We start from the raw sequence: 23,986 nt of genomic DNA, 5'->3' as shown, positions 1-23,986 counted from the left end.
AGGTACATTGATGCACTGGCATCAAAGTTCAAGATGCAATTGGCCCAATTAAAAAAGTGTGTACCAGTTACAATTTGAGATGAACTCAATTCTCACATCTTTGCAGCAGAAAAATCCAATTTCTTGATATACCATCATTAGCAGAATACCTATGCCTTTATTGTTTCGAAACGTGACCAATCATTTGGTATCGAATTAGTTACATAACATTTAGACTGATTCCTCCTGAAGTGTTTCTCTCCACTGCTGCAGAGGCGTGTCACTTTAGAATAACATGGAGGAGGAAGAGCTACACATTCCTCCCAATTCCTACAAATCAACAAATTGTTTGGAGAAACTGGATTTTTCAAGAGAGACAAAAAGCATGCAATTTGCAAAATATGCAGTGTATAATTTACACTGCATGCTTTTTGCACGACTAACCTAAAAACTAACTCACCCGAAGGGGCGACATGGTGAGAGCGTGGAAACGTCTGCCTCCTTCTCCCCCTCGGATTCAGGCCTAACTAGCCCCGGTGGTACCACTAGCAAGACTGGTGAGCAAAGTCCTGCAACTTCCTGAAATAGTTTTACTGTCTGGAAACCTCAGAGCGACACCATCATCCCAGACATTGAGAGGATCAAATACTTCTTCTCCAAGTAGTGAAGGACTTCTAGCTGACATTAGCACTTGCCTTTAGATAAGAGGTGTCTGTGAAGCAGTATCTCATAGGGTTCAATGTATTAAATCCAAGGGAGGCAGAATGGGCAAGAATAAACACAATTGGGCCTGCTCAGCATGTTCCAAACTCATATTTAAAATTGTTTCAATAATATGGCTAAATGAAAACCTTCCATGTGTGACTCATCTCAGGAAATAATTGTTCAGTAATGTTGGTTCATTGTATAGTGTCGGCACTACAGCCATTAGTGCAAAGAACATCTTAAGGACCAGTTATTGCAAAAATATTTTAAACATAATTAGCAACTGGTTGGTGAAGCTTGAAACAAAAAATGACTTTATCAGAAATATATAAAATAAAGTAATATTTCTTTAAAAAGCTTTACCTGCACACAAGAAAAAAACAATATAGAAGTTATTAAACCTTTTCCTTTTCTCTGTCTGTAGGAGCTGTCGACTCATCTCATCTCCATTGACAGTGAAGAAAACATTCTTTTTGTGACGTTCAAAACATTTGAGGAGCTATGGAAGTTCACCACATATTACACAATAGGTAGGTTTGAAATGCTCTAAAGTGGTAAGTAACTTTGACTTAACCTTATTTATTAGGAAGGTATATTTTAAAGCTATTAAGCTTCAGAACTGACTTTTCTGTGCTATGATGTACTGAATAGAACAATAGCACAAAACTGTTACTTTGTTACTGCTAGTGCTACTACTGCTATCGTTGCAGCTAGTAAAAATGATGCCAGTAGATCCAGTTCAGGATACAGTTAGATTCATTCATCACTACCTTTGTCCTCACCTTCCCTCCTCCAGGTTTCCTGGGTCAATGTATGGAGAATCTATTGTTAGACCAGAAGTTTTGGCTCAGTTCTTTGGAGGAGAACATCGCTATTGAGGTTTCTATTCAGGAGGATACTCTTAACCGTATCTACAAAGGCATCCTCATGCAGGAAGGTAGGTGATGGAATTCAGTCTTTAGAGATGCTCTGGCTTGTGCTGCCTTACTGCACACATGGAGGTGCACTCGTCCTTAAGCGCTAACGTAGCTACAGCATTTATAGCCTTGAGCGGTTGCTGATAAAAGGCAGAGAAAGTGGAAAACATTACTTCCAGTATTTGGCTAAATAATCTTCAACCAGGATCCTTCTTTTTAACTTTGAGTATTAAAGCGGAACACGGACATTTAATTGTTCTTCCTTGGCTCCAAAATCAATGACTTCAGTTTTATCTCTGTTTAATTGAAGAAAATTCTGGCACATCAAACCAAATGTTGATTTGTTCAATGCACCGATATAATCTTAAATGGGATTATTGTCCCCTGGTGACATGGTTATGTAAATCTGTGTGTCATCTGCATAATTATGGTAATAATCTGAGCCAGTGGAAGCATGTAGATGTTACACAGAAGAGGCCCCAGAATGGAGCTTTGGGGAACTCCACAAGTCATTTTTTGTCATTAACTACAGATATATAGTCCCTGTTCTTTAAGTAGGATTCATATCAGTTTAGCACTCTGCCAGAAAGTCCCACTAGACTACCTGGAGAACCAGGTAGTCTAGTAATGTGTTGTGGTGGATCGTGTCGAGTGGAGCACTGAGATCCAATAAACCAAGACTGAAATTCTGCCACTGACTGTGTTTAAATTGATGTCATTGAAGACCTTAACACGAGCTGTCTCAGTGCTGTGGTGTGGTTGAAATCCTGACCGTAGGACACCAAACAGTTGTTTAGTTCCAAGAAGTTGTTCAGCTGTTGAAAAAAGTTTTTTCAATGATTTTATTCAAAGTGGGATGTTTGATATGGGCATATAATTGCTCACTAGTGATATGATTTTTTAAGAGTGGCTTGATGACTGCAGTTTTCAGGGCCTGTGGGAAGAAACTTGAGAGAAGAGACATATTGACAATTTGTAGAATATTTAAGGCCATGCAGTCAGAAACATTTTTGAAAAGGCCGGTTTTCAATCTTGACGGCTGCACGCATACCGACCCAGAGCTGTCTCTTTATTTGTTACTATAAGCTGCTAATTAGAGATGAGATTGCTCCAACAGAATTTTATTGCATGAACGCATGCAATGACAATAAAGATCAAACTACTCTCCAGAGCGTGTTTTGTCACTATACTGAATACGTACGAAAAACAAGCAGAAGTAGTAGCAGTCGTCTGGTTTATTAGAAGTAAGAAGAGAAGTGAAATTTGGACAAATATTATATTATATAAAAGTTCACAGAGGGTGTCGGCCACTGTAGCTTCTCCTCCATGCTTGGAAAGGGAGGGGGGAGCAGTGACTGCATTTATGTGGTGTCGAAATAATAAGAATTTTGTTTTCCTCCTTAAATCTTGATTGCAAAAACAGGAATAAAGTGTACATGGGACATAAAGAAGTATACAGAACAGTATACAAATATATAAGAAGACACTCACAAAAATATTTCCAGGGGGTGTCTCTATTATATAAATATAAAAAGAGGACTATATATAGACAGGTTTCACAGCCTTTTTGTTGTTGGATTTAGAAATTAAATATATATAATATACAACCTCATGGAGAAAAAGTACAAAGTTAGGTTTTTACTGCTGAATTTACAGGGATGATCAGAGAGGGCAACATCACCAAAACCTTGAAAATGTTCAGAGCCTTGGTGATGAATAATTCCAGAGTTGCCCCTTTTTGTGTGTGGGCTCCGTCACATGCTGAATCAGTCCATAGTTATCAAGAACACAACACAGTTATTTAGTCCCTCTGTCCTGAGGGTTGTCAACATGGATGTTAAAATCACCAGTAAAAAAATTACTCCTTAAAAAAGTAATATTACTTTACTTGTTACAGGGTGATATAAGTAACTAGTTACGTTACTCGTTGTGTTACTGTATTACTTTCACTACCACCTCCACACATAAAGGAATCTCTCCCGACTCCCGACCATACTCCTCGCTCATAACAGCATTTAGGACTATGGTTTTTTACTAAGCATATATCTTCTCTTAACACCACCGGCTGAAATAAACTCTTACTCTCTCTATGTGTCCTCAGGTTCATTGTTTGCTAGTTGCAGTACCAACCAGATGTTTGACAGCTCCACATCTGGAGGTGACCTGTACCTGGAGCAGGGAGACATAGCCCAGTTTGAGCCTCCCTTTCTGGGCTCAGGGTGGACCGTCCTCTGCCTGGCTGATGGAGCCAGAGGCACTGCACCCAAACCTGCTCTTGAGCCAGTCATCCCTTTTCATCAGTAAGTCACATCCACACACAGGGTCATGTGAACTTGCTTGATACAATATCATAGAAGTGCCTGTGACCGGTCTCACTGTTCTGTGCCCACACAGTAGAGTGTCTCAGATGTAATGCATGACTCCATGTGTCCACAGATGGTTTCTCAAATCCAGTGCAGAGAACATTTTAGTTGGTAATGGGAAACCTGCCTGTAACTTCCCTCTGCAGTTTGGTAAGTGCACAAAAATTTATTTAAGATAGATTCACCCAGAAATCCTTTCATAAAAATTCAACAAAAATGAGAGAAAATATGGGTATTTTATATCGAGGACTTGTTTTTTAAACTGAACTAAATCCTGTGCTTACACATAATATTTTCTACTCATTTTAGCACCACTATTTTAACTGCTTAATTTCATCAACATTTCAACTTTAAGTGTATTTCAGCTAATTCTGATATTTCAACTGTGAATCTTCAGAAGTGAGCACACATATTCTTCAGAAAATGCAGCCTTTTCTAACACTTACTCCACAACTGACAATTCAAGTGCTTTCAGAGGTTAGATATTAAATAATTTTTCAGCCGCATTAATCTTTTACTCTATTAATGACAACTAAACTGTCAGTATTTACACACCAACTGGCAGTTTCACTGCTTTCATTTCTTATTCATATTCTTCAATGGAGTTTATCTGCTTTCAGTAATTACGATCCAACTTACATCTCAACTTCTTTTAATGCGTACACTGTAAACTGTAAATGACATTTGACAAAAAGAATAACTTATTCAGCTCTTTTCAGTCGCACAACTTCACGGCACACAATTAGTTTACTTGAAGGCTTATATTTAAGCACTTCAACTTAGTTAATCTTCAAATGAAACTATTACTATTAACTATAAATAATAGTCCACAATTACATAATTGTGAAAGAAATGCTATATGGAGTTTATGTGTAAAGAAACGCACCAACTATGTTGTAATCTGTTACTAGGAATAATCATAGTCTAATTAATACAACAAACTAAAAAAGGAAATATGATCGTGGAAAAGTGAAAAGTTAAAATGGCAGTGCTCTAACTTGAAAGATGAAATTTAAAAGTATCTGCTGACAACCATATTGAATATGAAAGTATGTGGGTTTTATAAGAGACAGAAATGATATTTTATGGTCAACATATACAAAGAACAGTAAAATACCTTACTGAAGGTTGTTGGACATCTAGTCTCATTATATCCTTCTCCTTCAGCCAGAGGAACCTGTCTGGCCACAGTGGAGTATGATTCTGAGGGCCCAGATGAGCTGAGGATGGCAGCGGGTGATCGCATCATCATTGTGGGACTTCTTGTGTCTTGTTTTCATTGGTTCACAGGGAGGAAGGAGGCGACAGGTGAAGTGGGCCTGGTCAAGACAAGCCTGGTGGAACCATCCACTGACATTTACGAGTGAGTGTATCACTGTAGCACCATTATTACTGTGTTAATAATTTTAGCAAAACACACATTCACTTATTTTACAAGATAGTATAAGATAGTATATGGAATTCTCTGTCACTCTTTCAGCTCAGCAGATATTTTTTTGGATGGAGAGGAAGGGACATTCTTCAGTCTGCAAGAGGACAAAGCCATAGAGGAAACAGTTGCCTTATTGAAGAAGAAATCTAAAAATGATATTGGTCATAATTATAAACTGGGTAAGACAGGAAGGCTGCAGAATGACTCACAGGTTGCACAGAGTACGGATATTATTATAGTTTCTATTACAATTACAGGTTTGGGAGTATGGAACATTTTAAATATACTCTGAAGCTGCTTAATAAATCAACATCCAATTTCATATTTAAAAAATAAAATATATATATATCATAGTAACTATATACAATAATAGTCAAGCTGAGGCTATGGAAGGCAGTACTTAAGCACAGTGGTGCTTTGAGCTAAATGCTAATGTTAACATGGTAACATGCTCACAGTGACAATGCTAAAATGCTGGTGCTAAGCTGGTATAATGTTCACCATGTTCACTATCTCAGCTAGTGTGCTAGCATGCTAACATTTCCTAATTAGCACTAAACTCAAAGTACAGCTGAGACTGATGAGAATGTCAATAATTTTGCACGTATTTGGTTATAAACCAAAGTGATGATAGCACTGCATGAAAAGATAGAAAACAGCTTAGCTAAACAGTTCATCTTGCGGGGGACGTGTAAATGTATGTACCAAATTTTATGGCAATCTATCCAAGAGTTGTCAAGACAAAAATGTCAACATTATGGTGGTGCTAGAGGTAAAGTCAAGGGATCACCAAACGGAAGAGGAAAGCAAGAGTAAGCTTTGTAATGCGCTGGTCTTTTCCTGATTAATCAAATTAAGGTGTGTTGCTTGAATTATTCATGAGCTTTAATGAGTATCAAGGTTGTAGAGCATTTTCTCATTCTCTTTCTTGTACTTTTTGTTGTTCAATCTCAGATATGATCAGTTACCAAGATGCTGGAAAAAAAACATCACGTAAGTGTTGCCACCTAAATGTCTCTTTTATTTTGTCTTTGTATCTTGTCTCCACTTTATTTCAACATAATTTCCTCCTATTATTCTTTTGCAGTATGCTCTTTATGCAAAGCTGATACTCAGCACACTGACCTGAAGAGAAATATTCAGAGGATTCTTGATCAAGGAAAAGACTTGTCTGCAAATCCCACTGTCACCATGAGCACGACTCTAGAGGACTCGGTCCTGGATAGGGAAGCAAAAAACCCAAGCCCTCCTTGTTTCACTGTTCACAAAGTTGTTGAACATAACAACAACACTGAGGAATTCATTCCCCTCTTCTGTTTTTTGGAGGGACAGGACTACAAAGAAGAGTTTGGCGTCCTGTACGGACTGAGTTCTGAACGCCTCACCTCCTCTACCTTCACTGGTCACTCTGACGATGATGAACTGATTGCTTTCCTGGGTGTTGCTAGGGAAACAGCTAGGAAGAAGCGACTCCTTTGGTCACAGACTCGTTTGTGCTTTCTTTTGGGAAAGCTGTGTGCTGGGAGGTCAAAGTTCAGCCAGGCCCGGGTTTACTTTGAGGAAGCCCTCAGTGTACCACGAGAAGCCTTTACGGACCTCAGGCTGTTGGCCAGCATTTATTCCAACCTGGCTGCCATATATCTTTTGCAAAAAAATCCTGAAAGCTTCTCTGCTCTGACCGAGCGACTTGTTGCCTTGCTACTGGGAATTCCAGACTGCCTGAAAGGCTTAGAGGACAACTCTGCTCTTAAATACATCCTCAAGAAAGCTGTTCTCTCTCACAACAAAATGGCAGAGGCTCATGCTTGTCACCTCATGGCGAAGCACCACTGGACCCGTGCTGAAAGGGTTCAAGCTGTTCCTTATCTTGAGAGACTACTTGTTCTTTGTGTTGAAACTCAAAGAACATTTGGCCTCTCTCCCAGTCATGGATACCTGGTCTTAGGAAGGCTCTACAGCAAACTCCGACTTCCTCACCTCAGTGTCAGTTCAGCCAGGAGAGCTTCTCTGCAGCCCTCTGCTACACTGACTGACTGCCTCAGCTGCATGGTTCTAATTTGGGACAATATCAACAGGCTGTATGGGATCACAGAACAGGAAGCTTCCATCCCACCTCAAGTGGCTCCATATCTACACCAAGCCCTCTCTTTTACCAAAGTCAAAGAAGCAGGAAGTGACCAATACCATGTTTTAAACCATCAGCTTACTATTTGTCTCTGCCAGCTCTGTTACAAGCACAGAATGGTTGGACAAGCTATTTTCCATTTGCATACTCTCATCAACAACAATCCACCTTCCCAGCAACTCCCCATCTCTGTTTCAGAAAGAAACAGCGCCCTAATCTGGCTGGCATGGCTTCACATTGACAACAATCAGCCAGATGTTGCTTTGGATATCCTGGACTTGGTCCTGGCTGCCATGCCAGAACACTGTACTACCCCTCAGGAAGGTCTGTGGGTTTCTATGGCTTAATGTGTTTAAAAAAACAAACAAAAAAACAGAGTGATGCAGAAGCCCTGGCACAAAAAATATTTCTGGGAACTAAGAAACCAAAGGAGCAAAAGTCAGACACTAGACAAGTCCAATTTGGGCATTGTTGTTTGCATTTTCACTAAATCTGAATAACCTAAGGAATCTGATGATACACGTAACAGATTAAAAATGCATGGCATTGTTTGACATGGAATTTTCACACATGATGTCACAATATAGTCATTTATACCCGGGATCCCTCAAGTTCCTAACAGTCCATGGGGGTCCTGGAAATAGTAGTAATAGGCATGCACAGGACAACCACAAGAGTAATGAGACAGGTTTAAGAAATTCTACAAATTAACCTTACAATCGAAACTGTTAAGAGGTTGAACATTAAAGTTTTTTACATAACTGTCTGTTCTTAATGGTAAATGTTCAGCATTTAAGCAAAGTATAATTATTTGGGCCCCTGGGATTATTTTAACTAATATTTTAGTGTTATTATGTGCTGCGTTTTACTAATGCAGACTAGATCAGAAAAAGCTGATGTTAAACATGTGATTGATTGAAAACAATATGCAGAGTGATGTGTGAACACATGTAATGTAAAAGTAAATGTGTTAATATAACCCAAAGGTGTGGTCCTCAACATGCGTGGTGTGGCACTTCGATGCATAGGTGACCTCCGGAGGGCAGCAGAGAGCTACCAGGCTGCTGTCAACATCTGCCAAGAGTATGAGGACATGCCAAATTGGGCTGTAGCTCAGGCTAACCAAGGTAAGATAGTATATGCTTCTTAACAGATGATTCATTTGATGGCTTCAGCTCTGTGAGACGACTCTGTGCTTTTTCATCCTCATGAAGGGCTGTTGTGTCTGAAGGCTGGAGCTGCAGGTCTAGCACAGAGACACCTGACTGAGGCTGTGCAGCTCTTCTCTGAGCTAGATAAAGAAGGTCATGAGGCGAACTTCATCACAGTGCTGCTGGAGTTAGGACAGCACTATGTGAAGCAGCACCAGCTGGACTATGGGAAAGGATGCTACGAATGGGCACTGCTGGAAGCTATAAAAAGCAACCTGTTAGACTGTAAGTAAGGAAGTCACATATTGTTTGTTCTGATTTGTAGTGTGTGCTAAGGTCTATTTACTTTTGCTCTTTTCAATGAACTGAACTGGACTGTTACTCATTGCCAGGCGAGCTTGCTGCAACCAGACACCTGTGCCATCTGTATGGGTGTGAGAGTCCAGACCAGGCCCAGTGTATCATCTACAACCAACACCAGGTCCAGCTGCTGAGACGCACAGGAGATAGAGGACAGGAGGGAGACGCACTGGAAGCCATCAGCCAGCTCTACCTCAATCTGAGGACAGAAAGGTCTGTGTGTGAACAGAAATAAAAATGCAACAATTTAAATAAAACTCAATCAGGTCAGTTGCTAATTTGACGGTGTTAATGATCCATGGTACCTTCATAATTTTTATGTCATTTTACAGCATGGTTGTCTATTGACATATAGTTTGAATTTAATGTTTGGAGCAAATAGGCTAATCTAAATCTATGAATGTTTTCAGGGCATACCGGGCAGCTCTCGACTACACCAAGAGCAGTTTGGGTATTTACATTGACCTGGGCTGCAGGGACAAGGAGGCATATGGCTGGCTGCAGGCTGGGAAGATCTACCACCTGCTAAACCAGACTGAACTGGTGGACCTTTACGTTCAGGTCTGTGAGCAGCTGTGTAGACATCTCAACTATAGAGAGCCGAAGTCCCTCCCCTTCTGGTGGACCACCATGGGACCTTAAGTGGGGAAAAAATATGTACAGTGGTCAATGGCTAGAGACATATTTTTTGATCCCGTCTGAATTGTGCGCTGAATTACACATATGATGGTGGTCAATTTAAAATATACATTTAAAAATCAAGAAAGTCACAGTTTGATGTAAAACTGTTGAAGTATAAGACTGTGAAAATACATAATTACAAAGACCACAAACCCAAAAGTCGTGTATGTGACGTCGTAACTTTTTCTCTCAATGGCTGAAGCTGACGTTACTGAAGCTAACGTCAAAGAACTTACATGTGTAGATGACGTGATGAAAGGCCTGAGAGTCGTTGGATTAAACACATCAGGTGAGATATATTTCTGCGTGGAACATAGCTAAGTTATCTAACTAGCAGCACCCAAGCAATGAACGTTAGCTAGCATTGTGTATTGTGACAAAAGATGAGAGATGTAGTTTACTGAACAAAACTAAATATAAATTTACTCTTTTACGACAAACTGCAACTTTCTTGACGGACAAAATTATCTTTTAAATTGACAAACATCACTGTTCAAACAGGATCAAAAAATAAGTTGTCTCGCCACAGACTACCGTATATATTTTTTCCAAAATAAGGTTCCCTGGGCTGGAAGCGGAAACAAGTGACTTAAGCTCTCTATTTCACGTATATTACATTTTTGATTGTATTGTATTGTGAATTGTAAATTCTTAATCCAGATCCTTCCTCCATCTAATGCAAGCCCATTGCTGTAAAAGGGGCACAGAAGACACCCTAAAACCAATAAAACAATGGGATACATGTGAGATCGGCGCCTATCAAGAGTCGACACAAGGGAGGCTGTCCCTGTTTGTATTTCTCACACTTAAAATGGATTATCATCAGAGAAACAGTGAATTAGTCACTCTATTCCACTCTTAAGAAATGAAGTATACATCTAATATTAGCCATTTCTAGGATCCCTGTTGTGGGACAGAGTCAGGTCCAGACAGGAAGTAGCTGAGTTTTGATTTGAGTTTAATTCAATTTTATTTATATAGCGCCAATTCACAAGTTGAAGCCCGGTATTAAAAGCATTTGATTGGAGATGACCAGCAGCTTCCCACCCGACACCCACACACCGGATCCTACTCCTGTAATCAGGCACACGGACAGGGAGAGAGAGATGGAGAGAGAGACTTTCAACACTCAGTGTCTTTAGCCCTGCCCAGCTAAAAAATCAGCAGCTGCCACTGCTCACCATTCTGCTGCTCTCATCTTCTCTTTTTAACACAAATACTGTTTTCATTCACTAATATTTTCTGTTGCTTCCACTTGCTATCCATAGTTAGGCTTTGCAACTGCAAATAATTAGTGAATGAAAACAGTGTTTGTTAGGGGTTCACCAATACAAAAGGCACCCCATGTAATAATGATTGAGAATGTAGCGTATTCTGATAGACTAATAATGATTTTTTTTTTTTTTTATGTTACTGACGATCAGCCACTTTCTCGACGGCATTCCCAACAGCAAGGTTGCACAGATTTATGGGCGTGGAAACAAACCACGCTTGTGGGTCATACGCATGTGCAGAACTGCTAAGTAGCACATCTCCACGGTAGCATAAATCGACAACGGCTCTCAGGAATCTACATTGACGTATTAGCCAGTCATCTTAATCGTCCCTCTTGGACACCCTCTAATCCTTCCATTCGCTTTGTCCTCTGCAGTGCCATAGCGCAGCCATGCAGCATTAGGCATGAGTGTCACGCAGTATTTGTACTATTATACGGCTTATGAGGTATAGCGGGTTGCCCGCTAATTGGAAGATCAGCGGTCCAATACCCAGCTCCTACAGGCTGCATGTCAAAGAGTCCTTGGGCAAGATACTGAACCCCGAATTGCCCCTGATGGCTGTTCCATCGGTGTATGAACGTGTGTGAATGTTAGTTTCTGTTTGAGCACTTAGGCTCAGTGTATGAATGGGTAATGCAGTGTAGTGTAAAAAAGCGCTTTGAGTGGTTGGAAGACTACTTTAACTATCTTTATACCTAAATAAGAGAGAATTACATTTTAGCTGGTAACAGACAAGCTAGTCATTATGTATAAGGTAAATAGTAAAACATTTTGTTTTCATCATTCTGTCTTTCTCACATGCTCAGCAGACACACGCACTTTACCTTGGATTGAGTACAGTTGCAATGCAGTAGTGTTTTTTTCCGTGTCAGTGAAGCATCTCTTGATGGCTGCAGATAAGGGTCTCTTTATTGTTTTGATGCCATGGTCCTTGTCTATTTCTTTGGTCAAAAGTTGCTAAAGAATGGTCACAGCAGGAATTACATCTGATGCCAAAGCATCAGAGAAGCTCACTTTTCATGTAAACTCCTGAAACGGAGCAAGAACAGATTCTTTTCCAGAAGTGTCTCCATATAGGCATGTTGAGCTGCATCTGAATATTTTCCAGGTGGGAGTAGGCAAAGGCAGCATGTTGAAAATGTATGTAACTATTTTACATCCGACCGTATCAGCTACATTTCCCTGAGCCAAAAAAATCCTTGTTAACCGCAAGCGGGGGGTTGTGAGCGGCATACCACAGGCTACGGTGTCCGCATGTGGGGTGTCTCTGGTCATTTATTCTCGCTTCTCCAGCATTTGCTGCAAAGTTGGTTGTTGCTGTTTGCTAGCATTACCAAACTCCTTGAACTCAGCATCATGTTGGTTTGTTAGATATTTAATCAAATTGCTTGTGTTAAAGGAGCTATTTTCCACCCCTCTTGACAATTTAGCAGAACATAGTTTGCATTCTGCTCTACTTTTGTCATCATTGCGTATCTTAAAATATCTCCAAACTGCTGACATTGCTTCTCCTCCGACTACCTGCCCAGCTGACAAGAGGTTAGGCTAATGTCATGCTGCCATAAAGTGGTATTGGGTGTAGTTCTTTCAGGGTAATTGTACATGAGTACATGAGCACAGTATCGGACAGAGACCCAAGATCTGGTGCCGGCATCAGTGCATCCCTAGTATTTGTTTTTAACTGGGACCAGTAGAGTGGTGAATATAACATGACTCTGTGGCTGTACTGATGAACATTATGATGTAATTACCGAGTGAGCCATTATAGTACAGGTAGAGTAGGTAGGTAAAGATGAATTAAGGACTTCAAATTTGTAATTTATGTTGTGCTGCCTTTGAAAAATGAAAAGTTTTACAATGGAAACCTGTATTTTTGTTGATGTCATCAATAGGTATCTCAGGATGTCGCTCTGAGTACAGGAGACACCGGATTCATCCTGAAGCTTCTGGAGACTGCAGGAGATATTTTCTTCAACAGCTGGCGGGACCGGGACAAGGCTATCATCTTTTACAGGGTACAGTCCGAATAAAACACTGAGCACAAAGAATTGCTTGCAGCCGTCGACAGGACCATGAATTGTGCATCACTTGCAACCGCTATGTGCCCTGTCTCAATGTCTAATTCTCAAAAGATATTGCACTAATGATGTTACAGCACAAATACGCCTATGTTAAAATGTTTTATTTGAAAGAAAACATATTATAATTAGAACTATATACAATACATGATACAAATATTTTAAAATATCTCATTACATTTACTTCCTGCTTTCCTGATCATGACATAAAAGTAGAAACTATTTAACTATATCTACACCTGTGCAAATGTTTTAGGCAGGTGTGGAAGAAATGCTGTTAAGTAAGAATGCTTTTAAAAATCTTTGAAAGCATTCTGTCTAAAGACATGGTAATATTATTATTATTATATGTATCAATTAACAAAATGCAAAGTGAGTGAACAGAAGAAAAATCAAATCAATATTTGGTGTGACCACGCTTTGCCTTCAAACAGCATCAGTTCTTCTAGGTACACTTTCACAAAGTTTTTGAAGGAACTTGTTTGGTTGGCCGAAACATCTTGGAGAACTCCCCACAGTCCTTGTGTGGATTTAGGCAGCCTCAGCTGCTTCTCTCTCTTCATGTAATCCCAGACAGACTGGATGATGTTGAGATCAGGGCTCTGTGGGGGCCACACCATCACTTCCAGGACTCCTGGTTCTTCTTTAAGCTGAAGATCGTTCTTAATGACTTTTGCTGTGTGTTTGGACTCGTTGTCATGTTGAAGAAAAAATCTGAGGCCAATCAGATGCCACCCTGATGGTACGGCATGATGAATAATTATGCATTCATGTGGTGTCGGAATAATCCAAAAAATTATCTCCTGACTGGGAAAATTCACATGAACACCCACTGAAGTTGGAACGTTGACTTCATACACGTAGAAACAAGGTTAACAACATGGTTGATGGTTAGAAATGTTAAAATAATGGTGTGAAATAATGTATTATAATGTGTCATTTATAATATGGTATTACGTTATAATGGTTAGTTTGCTGTCCTTGTAGAGTGAGGTAGATTGATTAGGTTCTAAAGTTATTTTTTAGCAGTATTTGCAGTGTAAGCAATATTTTAGTGGTTTCAGATAATGTACAGGTGCAGTAATAACGCTGGGACAAAAACATTACTTTGTTATAGAAAGCTTCCACATTCCAACTTAAAGCACAGAACACAGTGAAGTTGGAAGAACGACTTCCCAACACGGGAAATGGGACCATCTGAGTATCATGTGAATGCAGCATTATAGCCAACCCGTTCTCACTCATCAGCTCGTCACAAATGGACGCATAGTCAAGACCCCTCGGCATCAGTTTGTAACGCAGTGGGGATCCCTAAAGCGTTGGGAGAAGCCCTGTAGTGTCAGTTTTTGACGGTTGGTATATCATATTTAACAGAAAAGACTGATAAAGAGGTAGTTGGGGGATGGAGAGCAACAACCCAACTGGAGTTCATGTCCTGTATGAAACAAAAAGTCAACATTAAATATTTTTATTTAAGTTATGCTGCTGTAAATTATGTAAGGTACGCAAGTGAGGTAAGTTAACTTAAGTGTTAACTGACCTAGTTATTTTAACCCAAACCATGATCTTTTCCTAACCTTAACCAAGTAGTTTTTTTGCCTAAACCTAGCGATGTAATTTTTGAGCATTAGATGCAACATTTCACGACTTTAATAACGTTACGTTTCAAAATGGCGGTGTTTCGAAACGCTAGCATTTTATTTCGAAAGTCTAACCGGACATTACATATTTGTTGTTCCTAAGCGTTGACCACGGAGCTCTAAATGTCTAAAAACGCTAAAGTGTTAAAAAGCGACGCCAAAGGGCATTGACCAAGTGTCACGAGTCGGGAGTGTGTGCCTCTACTTTCCAGCATTAAAGAGACTCATTCTGACCAAATCCCCAACTCCATCTGCAGAAACGCAGCCCCAAACTTGCAAGAAACCTTCACTGTTATGTATGCCTACATACACTCATTCTTGTACCGCTCTCCAGCCCTTCAGCAAACAAACGCCTTTGGCTGCAGCCAAATATTTCAGATTTTCAGATCAGTCCAGAGCACGTTGCCATTTTTCTGCACTCCAGTTTCTGTGTTTCTGTGCATAGTTGAGTTGTGTGTTTACATGTTGGAGGCTTTTTGGCTGCAAGTCTTTCATGCAGGCCACTTCTGACCAGACTTTTCCAGAAAGTAGATGGGTGTACCAGGGTCCCACTGTTTTCTGCAGCTCTGAGCTGATGGCACTGCTGGATATCTACCGATTGTTAAGGGAGGTAAGCATGTGTTGTCTTCCATCTGCTGCAGTAAGTTTCTGCATCTACAGTCCTCAACGTTGCCCATTTCTTTGTGCTTCTCTATAAGAGCTTGGGCAGCACATCTGGAAACCCCTGCTGCCCTTTAACAATAAACCTACCTACTTAACTAAATGCCTGCCTGGGAGAGAGCTTGCTGATGCAGTATAACTACCTTGTGTCTTGTTGCTGTGCTCAGTCTTGCCCTGGTGTATGACTTAAACGGTAAACTGTCTTCAGCAGCCTCCCCTAGCTGAGTTTGACTGTTCCTCACCCTGCTGGATTCCTCCCACACAGGTGTTTCTGTTTCACTTAATGATTGTGTTTCAATTTACATATTGAATTGGTGATCATTAGCACCTGTTTGGTATAATTGTTTAATCATGCGCATCATGATATGCCTACAAAGTCCCTGACTTTGTGCAAGTGTACCTAGAAGAATTGATGCAGTTTTGAAGGCAAAGGGTGTTCCCACCAAATATTGATTTCATTTAGATTTTTCTTCTGTTCATTCTCTCACTAAAACAATCTATCATCTAACATCAACTTTACAGCACTTTTTCATACCCGCCTTATGCACAGTACTGTATAAACTGCATATAAAATGTGTATATACGTGTGTGTGTGTGTGTGTGTGTGTGTGTGTGTGTGTGTGTGTGTGTGTGTAGTGTGTATATAGTACTGTATCTCACAAAAGTGAGTACAGCGGTTTAGACATAACGGTTGTGTGATGTGTTATTTTGAGTAAACAGCAAATTTACACTGTTAGACAAGCTGTACACTATCTACTTTGCATTGTAGCAAAGTGTCATTTCTTTAGTGTTGTCACATGAAAAGATCAAATCAAATCAAATATTTACTAAAATGTGAGGGGTGTACTCACACTTTCATGTTTTTATGAACACACCATGTAAATATTCACAGTGCAGGGTGGAAAAAGTATGTGAAGCCTTGGATTTAATAGCTGGTTGACCCTCCCTAAGCAGCAAATGGCCTTAAATTCTCCTGCAAATTTTCTTGATAAACTTTGGAATAAATTTTTTTGTCAATGATAGCAACCCTTCCTGGTCCTTCCCAGCAAAGCAGACCCAAACCATGATTCCCCCTTCACCATACTTCACAGTTGGGATGATATTTTGATGTTGGTGTGCCTTTTTCTGTCCACACATGGGGTCGTGTGTTCCTTCCAAACAACTGAACTTTGGTTTAATCTGTTCACAGAATATTTAGCCAGTAGTGAGTGTGTGTGTGTGTGTGTGTGTGTGTGTGTGTGTGTGTGTGTGTGTGTGTGTGTGTGTATGTATGTATGTATGTATGTATGTATGTATGTATATATATATATATATATATATATATATATATATATATATATAGTCAGAAAAAAGTAAGACCCAAGTTGCGATAAACTGGAGTTATCTTTTAAGCCTATAATAATGTCCTGTGTATCTCTGTGTATTCCAACATGTAGGACCGTGCTCTGCCCATTGCAGTGAAGAGCAGCAGTGTTTGTTCCAGGCTAAGGTTATGTAATAAGCTGGCTGAATTGATGCTCAGTCTCAAGCTGTATGGGGAAGCTGTGGAGTTTGCACAGACTGCACTGGATATCAGTATCACTTTAGGTACGGAAGATCTGTAACACAAAGATTAGAATTTTCTGTTAGTTTCGGATTTTAATTTATGGTTTTATATGCAAGAAATGGTTCAATTAGTGCCATCCACTTGATACAATTCTTGAAATACTGTAGATTACATGTTTATTGTACATTACTCATCTGTAGAAAGACCTTCTGAGAATTATTAATGACAGGTCCACCGCAGCCACAGCCTGTTCACCCTGTGGCTGTCTGGCAAGCGAAACAGAATTATCTGCTGCAGTACCACCAGACTGCAGAGCAGCTTTTTCCCTCAGGCTGTGAGACTTCTCAACTCAACCTCCTCCTCCACACTCCATCATAGATCAATGACTTGAGCTTTCTGTAATGCTGGTTTTGCACATACCCATACCATTGCCTTTGTATAATACAACTGTATATATTGTATTTATTTTTCTGTTCAAGTATTTGTATACCACAACTGCCAACTTCCCTAATACAGACATTTCAGTCACTGAGCGACTCATAAAATTCAAAGTGAATAATGTTAAAAAAAAATACAAACTTGCGGGAGGTAAAACATGAACTAAATACAAACCAAGTGAGATGATTTATTTTTCACTCAAATGGAATTTCTTCTCAGCAGCAGTGAGCTCAGCACACTGCTGGCCAGAAGCTGTATTACAAGCATAGACTGTATATAAAAAGATTACAACTAGGGCTGACCCCGACTAGTCAAGATTTGATGCTTCAGTGGGCGGAGCCTGATTTGACTGTAAATCTCACAGTCAAAGCTTCACAAGGATCATGCCATTTTGGCTTTATGTAAGGTGACCAGATTTCTGAAATGAAAACCGAGGACATTTTGGTGGTTTGGTGGTGGTCAGAATGTGATTCAAAAATATAATGTTATTATATATGAAATAAAGTGGGGACAATTGACAAAACTGTCAAATATAACACTTCTGAATGAAATCATGTATTTTTGAGACAGAATCTACCTTTCAATCAGTAGAGACTGCATTCACTTTCTGGCAAGTAGAATACTGCATTTTATGTGTTGCTTTGGTCATTTAAAGGTATTTTAAGAGGTAAAAAAGTTATAGGTGAGTTATAATCGGTCAAATATAACCCTCATGAATATAATCAAGACTGGGGATTGTCCCCAGAAAACGGGGATGTCTGGTCACCCTAGCTTTATGGGGGTGCTCAATGTCTGATTTTACATAGAACTACCAGTTTTCTCCCAATAAGTTAATATACAGCCTATTACAATATACATTTCAACGTTTAATGCTGTAAATCAACATATAAAAAGATAAAGGTTTTTAAAGTGTGTGAATAAATCCAAAATTGTAACCCTAACCCTGGGTCGTCAGTGCGCATGTGTAGGCGTATGTGTGCAGTGGCAGTGGAGGAACACTTGCTAAAGAGACGGAGCCCCAGCTTCACTGGTGTTGTGCCGTGTTGTCCACACCTCGTGGGCTTTCGGATAATTTATCACCGTTGATGAACCACACAAAGAATATTACCAGAATAGTCATCATCACCCATAGGCCCTGCCACTAATTTTTAACATACTGAACTTATAGATATCCTGACAGTTATAATTCATGTCATTAACAGTGTCTACCTTCGTGTTTGGTTGTACATACAGGTGAGCATCTGAATGAGCGAGTGGCTTACCACCGTCTGGCCTCTCTGTACCACTGTCTAGACCAGTATGAACTGGCTGAACACTATTACCTGAAGACCCTGACCCTCTGTCCAACACCTATGCTGTTTGATGAGGAAACACTGTACTATGTCAGGGTGTACCAGACACTGGGGGACATCATATTCTATGACCTGAAGGTAAGGGATTCAATAATAGTGTTAAGCTTCATTAATTCTTTGGACCTTAAAACTGCAGATGCATCCCCCACCCTGAGCCCTGGGATATCATCATACCTAATAATGATTCCCCTCACATTTAATTGAATTTAAATGTTGAACATTATCTACATCAAACTATGATGGTGTAATTTTAGTTCTTTTTTTTTTTTTTTCATTAGAGGACTGAGCTTTATTTTGTGATTTCTCCATCTGGCTTTGTTGATTCCCATGTCTCAAAAACTTTGCGTGAGCTCTAGCCATGTGCGTGAAAATCCGCATTTTTTTCCTTATAGAATTCTTTTATAAATCTATAAATTTTTTATAAAGACGTTTTGCCATTTAGGCCATTTTTTGTGCGTGTGCAGAAGTTGCCTACTATCTGCAGAGTCAATAGCTACCGACCTCCAAACGTTGTGTGGCCTTCAGATTAGCTCAAGAACAGTGCGTAGAGAGCTTCATGGAATGGGTTTCCATGGTCGTGCAGCTGCGTCCAAGCCTTACATCACCAAGTGCAATGCAAAGCGTCTGATGCAGAGGTGTAAAGCACGCTGCCACTGGATACTAGAGCAGTGGAGACGAGTTCTCTGGAGTGATGAATCACACTTCTCTGTCTGGCAATCCGATGGACGAGTCTGGTTTGGCGGTTGCGGAGAACGGTACTTGTCTGACTACACTGTGCCAAGTGTAAAGTTTGGTGGAGGGGGGATTATGGTGGGGGGTTGTTTTTCAGGGGTTGGGCTTGGCCCCTTAGTTCCTGTGAAATGAACTGTTAATGCTTCAGCATACCAAGACATTTTGGACAATTTCATGCTCCCAACTTTGTGGAAACGGTTTGGGGATGGCCCCTTCCTGTTCCAAGATGACTGCGAACCAGTGCACAAAGCAAGGTCCATAAAGACATGGATGATCAAGTTTGGTGTGGAGGGAACTTGACTGCCCTGCACAGAGTCCTGACCTCAACCCGATAAAACACCTTTGGGAGGAATTAGAGCGGAGACTGCAGGTGACCCAAAACTTTTGGCAATACAGAGGTAATGTCAGAGGTCGCACGCCTCCAGAGCAACTAGGGGTTAAGAGTCTTGCTCAGTGACAAATTGGTGGATGTGTCACTGTGGGAATTTAACCCAGATCTCTCACACCAGAGCCATGTGTCTTATCTTCTGCTCCATCACGACCCCGTCACAAAACATATTGCTTAAAACTCTGCCCACAAACAGCAGTGCTCTCAGATATTTCGCGCACAAGGTTTTCATGTGCTTTATGTGTTTCCCCAAGTGTGTACAGCGATTGTGGAACAGTTTTTCAAGTTGAAATGAGGGTTACGACACAACTGCGCCCGCATGGTCCTAAATCCTTCATTTAAGTTGATTATGTTATCAGTGGTTTTAATTGGAATTATTTTATTGAAATGCTATAGTCTACAAATATTCGCGGAGGACCCGACCTCGGTTACCTCATAGCTGGTTACAGCCATGTTTGGTAGCAGTGCTAGCCTACTATTTGATATAAACACAAGTCAGAACCTCTTGGTGCCTCAGCAGGGGGTAAAGTGACCTCTGCTGTTTGAGGTTCCACACTAACTGACTTAGCTAACTTCTATCCTACACATAACACTAGTTCACTTATCTCAATCTGAAGTTCACCGATGGTCTTACAAATGTTTTGTTCTCCCTAACAGCCAGAGTTATTGTTATATTAGTTTTTATTTTTAATTGAGTTATTTTTTTACACCCAGTTTTAGTTTAGTTTTACAAAATATCTTTTTAGTTTTAGTAAACTCTAATCACCTTGCTAACTACACGGTACATTGGCTACTTTTATTTTGAATGTTTTAGCAGTTACTTATGCTTTCAAAAAAGGAATAGACCATGTGACTTCCATTCTTGGAAGATAAACATATCGACGGAATTTTTCAGACCCTCTTCTTTTCTCTTTTCTTTTGTTCAAAAAGGAATAATGATAAAAAAAAAAAAAGAACAGTTTTTATTGATTTGTTTTTGTTTTTTGATTATGACACCAAAAACATTATTTTGTTTTTTATTTTGAAACAAATAACACATTACCTTTTTTTACTTTTTGAATTACACAAGAATTACTGATTATCCAATGATACCCAGAGCATAGCTTGTTCCACTGGAGCAACCATGGCTTTTTTGCTCAGTGCCATTGCTTTATAGCCATCTGTACCTGAACCTGCAACCTGAGCCCCCTCACCTTGAAATCAGGAACCTGTACCTGCCTTTAATTTATAAGTGCTGTCTGTCTGCACTTGGGTCCTTCCCCTGCAGCCTCACACTCAACTGCCTGACAGAACAAATATGGACCTAGTAGATGAAACATTTTTTGCAGAATAACTAAATGAGGAGACTCATACCATTCATTCCAAAGGCCATCTCTTTGATTACAACTGCTTTCCAGCCATCTGAACCTGCAACTCCACGATGAGAGCCACCCTGGTCCCTCTCGCCGTGACTCGTCATCTGAAAGATGCCCCTCCAGTGCTTCGCGGCCCAGGCTTCAGAGGACGCTGCAACAGTGTCTAACAGGATAGGATAGGATGAGAGGCTAGTACACCACTGCTCCCCTCAAAGTTATTCCGAACTGTGTTATCACGCCTTTCTACTGCTCAGCGATATGACCCTAAGCTCCGTGTGGAGCCGGGACGTGTTCATGTGTGCACAAGCAGTGGTCAACACTGAGTTAGACTGCTGCTGGCTCTGATTAGTTGTTTTGACCCAGCAGCGGTGGGTTCTTGCAAATGGCACTTGGAGCAGTAGGAGGAGCCATAGGAACCTGATTTTTTCTTTGTTTTTTTACAGATTATCTGTCTTGTGTACTACTTTCAGAATATACAGCTTTAGCAAATATGACAAGAAGTCATTTTTAAAAGAATTCCCTACTGCAGCTTTAATGTATTTATATTCATGTGAAGTGCCCCTGTATTAGTATGAAATACAATGATGGGACTAAATTCTACTTTTTAAAAGTTTTTCTGTTATCTCTACAGGATCCATTTGACGCTGCAGGCTACTACCACCTAGCTTTGGCTGCAGCCATGGATTTGGGCAACAAGAGGTCTCAGCTGCAGCTGTGCACTCGCCTTGCCACCATTTACCACAACTTCCTAATAGACAGGGAGCTCTCTCTCTTCTTTTACCAGAAGGCAAGAGGATTTGCAGCAGAGCTGAATGTGAGGAGGATTAATATCTCACCGGATCAGCAGCATAGCAGTAACTCACAGTAGAAGACCACGGGACATAAGGAAAGACACTTTGGGAATACCTTGTCAAGTCTTGTTTTACAAGAAACCTAAACTTTTGCTAAGCTTCTAAATTAAACTTCAGCAGATGGCTGGATGAATGTTCTTTATGGTATAGAAAAACACAGTTTCACCAGAAGCCTTGTATTATAACTACATCACTTGATACCAAAGGAAAAACTTTTTTATGATCTTACTTGGTCATGTTGCCAAGGATGACCATCCTAATAATCTATTGCATTGTAAAATTGTATTACAATCAATCAATACATGACAGTGCCAAGTGTCAAAAGAAAACCAGAGTTCTCAGGATCTCCAGTTTCCCTTAGATTAAAGTGTTTGTTGAATTATAGTATCTTTTATTTTACACATGTCTGTGTTTGCATAGGCCTTGATGTGCAGGTCTGAAATGTTGCTCATGCCTATGCAATAAATCTTAAACCCCTGCAATGTAACCCACATCAGACTGCAGTGTGAAGTATAATGTTGAAAAGTAAACTGTCATGCTGGTAATTTAAAAAATGTCATTCAATTGAATTGTTTCTGGTCTCATATGCAGTTTAATGTAGAGCCTTATTATGATGTTTAAGAAATGCTAACCTGCATAGTAATTGTAAGTTTTACATTGGTGCAGTGGCTAAGCAGGTGTTCCAGGGCCGGCTCTAACAGTGTTGGTGCCCTAGGCGAGATTTGAAATTGGTGCCCCATTAGAGAAGGGGTGGGCAATATGGCAAAAATATTAGATCACGATTTATTTCAGGCAGGATCACGATTTACGATTTATTATCATTTATACGACTATTTAGTTATTGGTTGATTTGTTTAAAAGAGAAATACAACACTACTTTATTAATTGCATACAATGTTGACTAATGATTCATTCAAACAACAAAGAACTGATTAATTTTGTTCTTATAAAATAAGTTTTTGATTTGATTTTCTCATTAATGTGCTATTTGCTACTGCATAAAAACACAAGACAGGGAGGGACTTGTTGCAGATATTGATTGGCGTTTAAAGTAGCCAATGGCCTGAATGTACGTTACACCCCCACCCCATCATGCAGACTCTGTGCTCTGTGGAGACTGGTTAGCTTAGCTCTCATGAGTCAGCACTGCGGCCGGAACGGGACCGACACAGCCTCCGAGACCGATAGAGGCCAGTTTCACGACAGAGAATACAGGACCGAGGTTGTTTTCTTGCGGGCTTTGGTTCTTGGCATTCTGGGGCTGACTCAGCTAATAGGACAGCTAGCAGTACTGCAAACGGAGCTAACTAGCTAAAGACAGATACAGTTTACATAGCGGTTTAGCAAAAAGTAAATGTATCTGTTCATCAAAAAACTCAAATCACCTTGGTTCTGTATTCCATGTTGGTCTCTGTGTTCGGTCTCGTTCAACCGGTGTTTACTGAGAGGCTGCGTGGTTTAGTTGACCGCTCGCTCAGCTCCAGTTCTGGTGCCCAATCCGGTGTCGCTCGCTGACATTATCCTGGCCTGAAAACCTCCAGTGCTTGAGTAACAAGTTGAGTAGTTAGAGGTCACATCAAACACAATACACTGTCAGGGTGCTCCGATGTCCCAGTCCGGGCTAATCCAGCTATGACCACTACGCTAACTGAAATACTTAGAAAACGCCATCTAGTTAGCCGCAGTTAGCGGTTACTTTACCAACAAGTGACACTTTCTGTTCTTCAGCAACCTCCGTAAATCACAGAGAGTTGAGGCAGAGCATCCGGGCGACATGGGAACTTTAATGTTAATTTTATGACGCCCAACAGTTACAGCGTAGCCTTTGTAGACAGCGGAGGACGCAGGGAGCTGACTTGCTAGGCTGACAGCAGTTGTCAACTGCGTGTGCAGCCACAGAACTAAAACTGATGTGCACTGTAGCACGATACTAACGGCAGATCATGGAGGCATTTT

The 23,986-nt window shown here is 40.3% G+C and overlaps 1 protein-coding gene across 3 annotated transcripts in view; it reads left to right on the top strand.

Moving 5' to 3' along the window:
* Window positions 1–22,914, top strand: part of LOC123981057 (SH3 domain and tetratricopeptide repeat-containing protein 1) — a 28,286-nt gene extending 5,372 nt beyond the window's left edge. The window contains exons 5-20 of one of the 3 annotated variants that reach the window (XM_046065675.1): window positions 1,109–1,214; window positions 1,481–1,621; window positions 3,703–3,901; window positions 4,038–4,114; window positions 5,132–5,327; window positions 5,445–5,575; window positions 6,351–6,389; window positions 6,484–7,845; window positions 8,508–8,648; window positions 8,736–8,957; window positions 9,065–9,245; window positions 9,443–9,593; window positions 12,883–13,005; window positions 16,805–16,955; window positions 18,586–18,782; window positions 21,811–22,914. In XM_046065675.1, the coding sequence (XP_045921631.1) occupies window positions 1,109–1,214; window positions 1,481–1,621; window positions 3,703–3,901; window positions 4,038–4,114; window positions 5,132–5,327; window positions 5,445–5,575; window positions 6,351–6,389; window positions 6,484–7,845; window positions 8,508–8,648; window positions 8,736–8,957; window positions 9,065–9,245; window positions 9,443–9,593; window positions 12,883–13,005; window positions 16,805–16,955; window positions 18,586–18,782; window positions 21,811–22,047 (3,654 nt within the window). In that variant the 3' untranslated portion in view covers window positions 22,048–22,914. Of the gene's footprint in view, window positions 1–1,108; window positions 1,215–1,480; window positions 1,622–3,702; window positions 3,902–4,037; window positions 4,115–5,131; window positions 5,328–5,444; window positions 5,576–6,350; window positions 6,390–6,483; window positions 7,846–8,507; window positions 8,649–8,735; window positions 8,958–9,064; window positions 9,246–9,442; window positions 9,594–12,882; window positions 13,006–16,804; window positions 16,956–18,585; window positions 18,783–21,221; window positions 21,360–21,810 lie in introns of those variants that run through there. The other 2 variants (XM_046065674.1, XM_046065676.1) reach the window with 2 other exon arrangements.
* Window positions 22,915–23,986: the final 1,072 nt, after the last annotated feature.

The sequence above is a fragment of the Micropterus dolomieu genome, linkage group LG12 (genome assembly GCF_021292245.1).
Source record: "Micropterus dolomieu isolate WLL.071019.BEF.003 ecotype Adirondacks linkage group LG12, ASM2129224v1, whole genome shotgun sequence".
Taxonomy (NCBI): Eukaryota; Metazoa; Chordata; class Actinopteri; order Centrarchiformes; family Centrarchidae; genus Micropterus; species Micropterus dolomieu.
The sequence above is the reverse complement of the archived record's forward strand: the minus strand, read 5'-3'. Positions and strand labels throughout refer to the sequence as shown.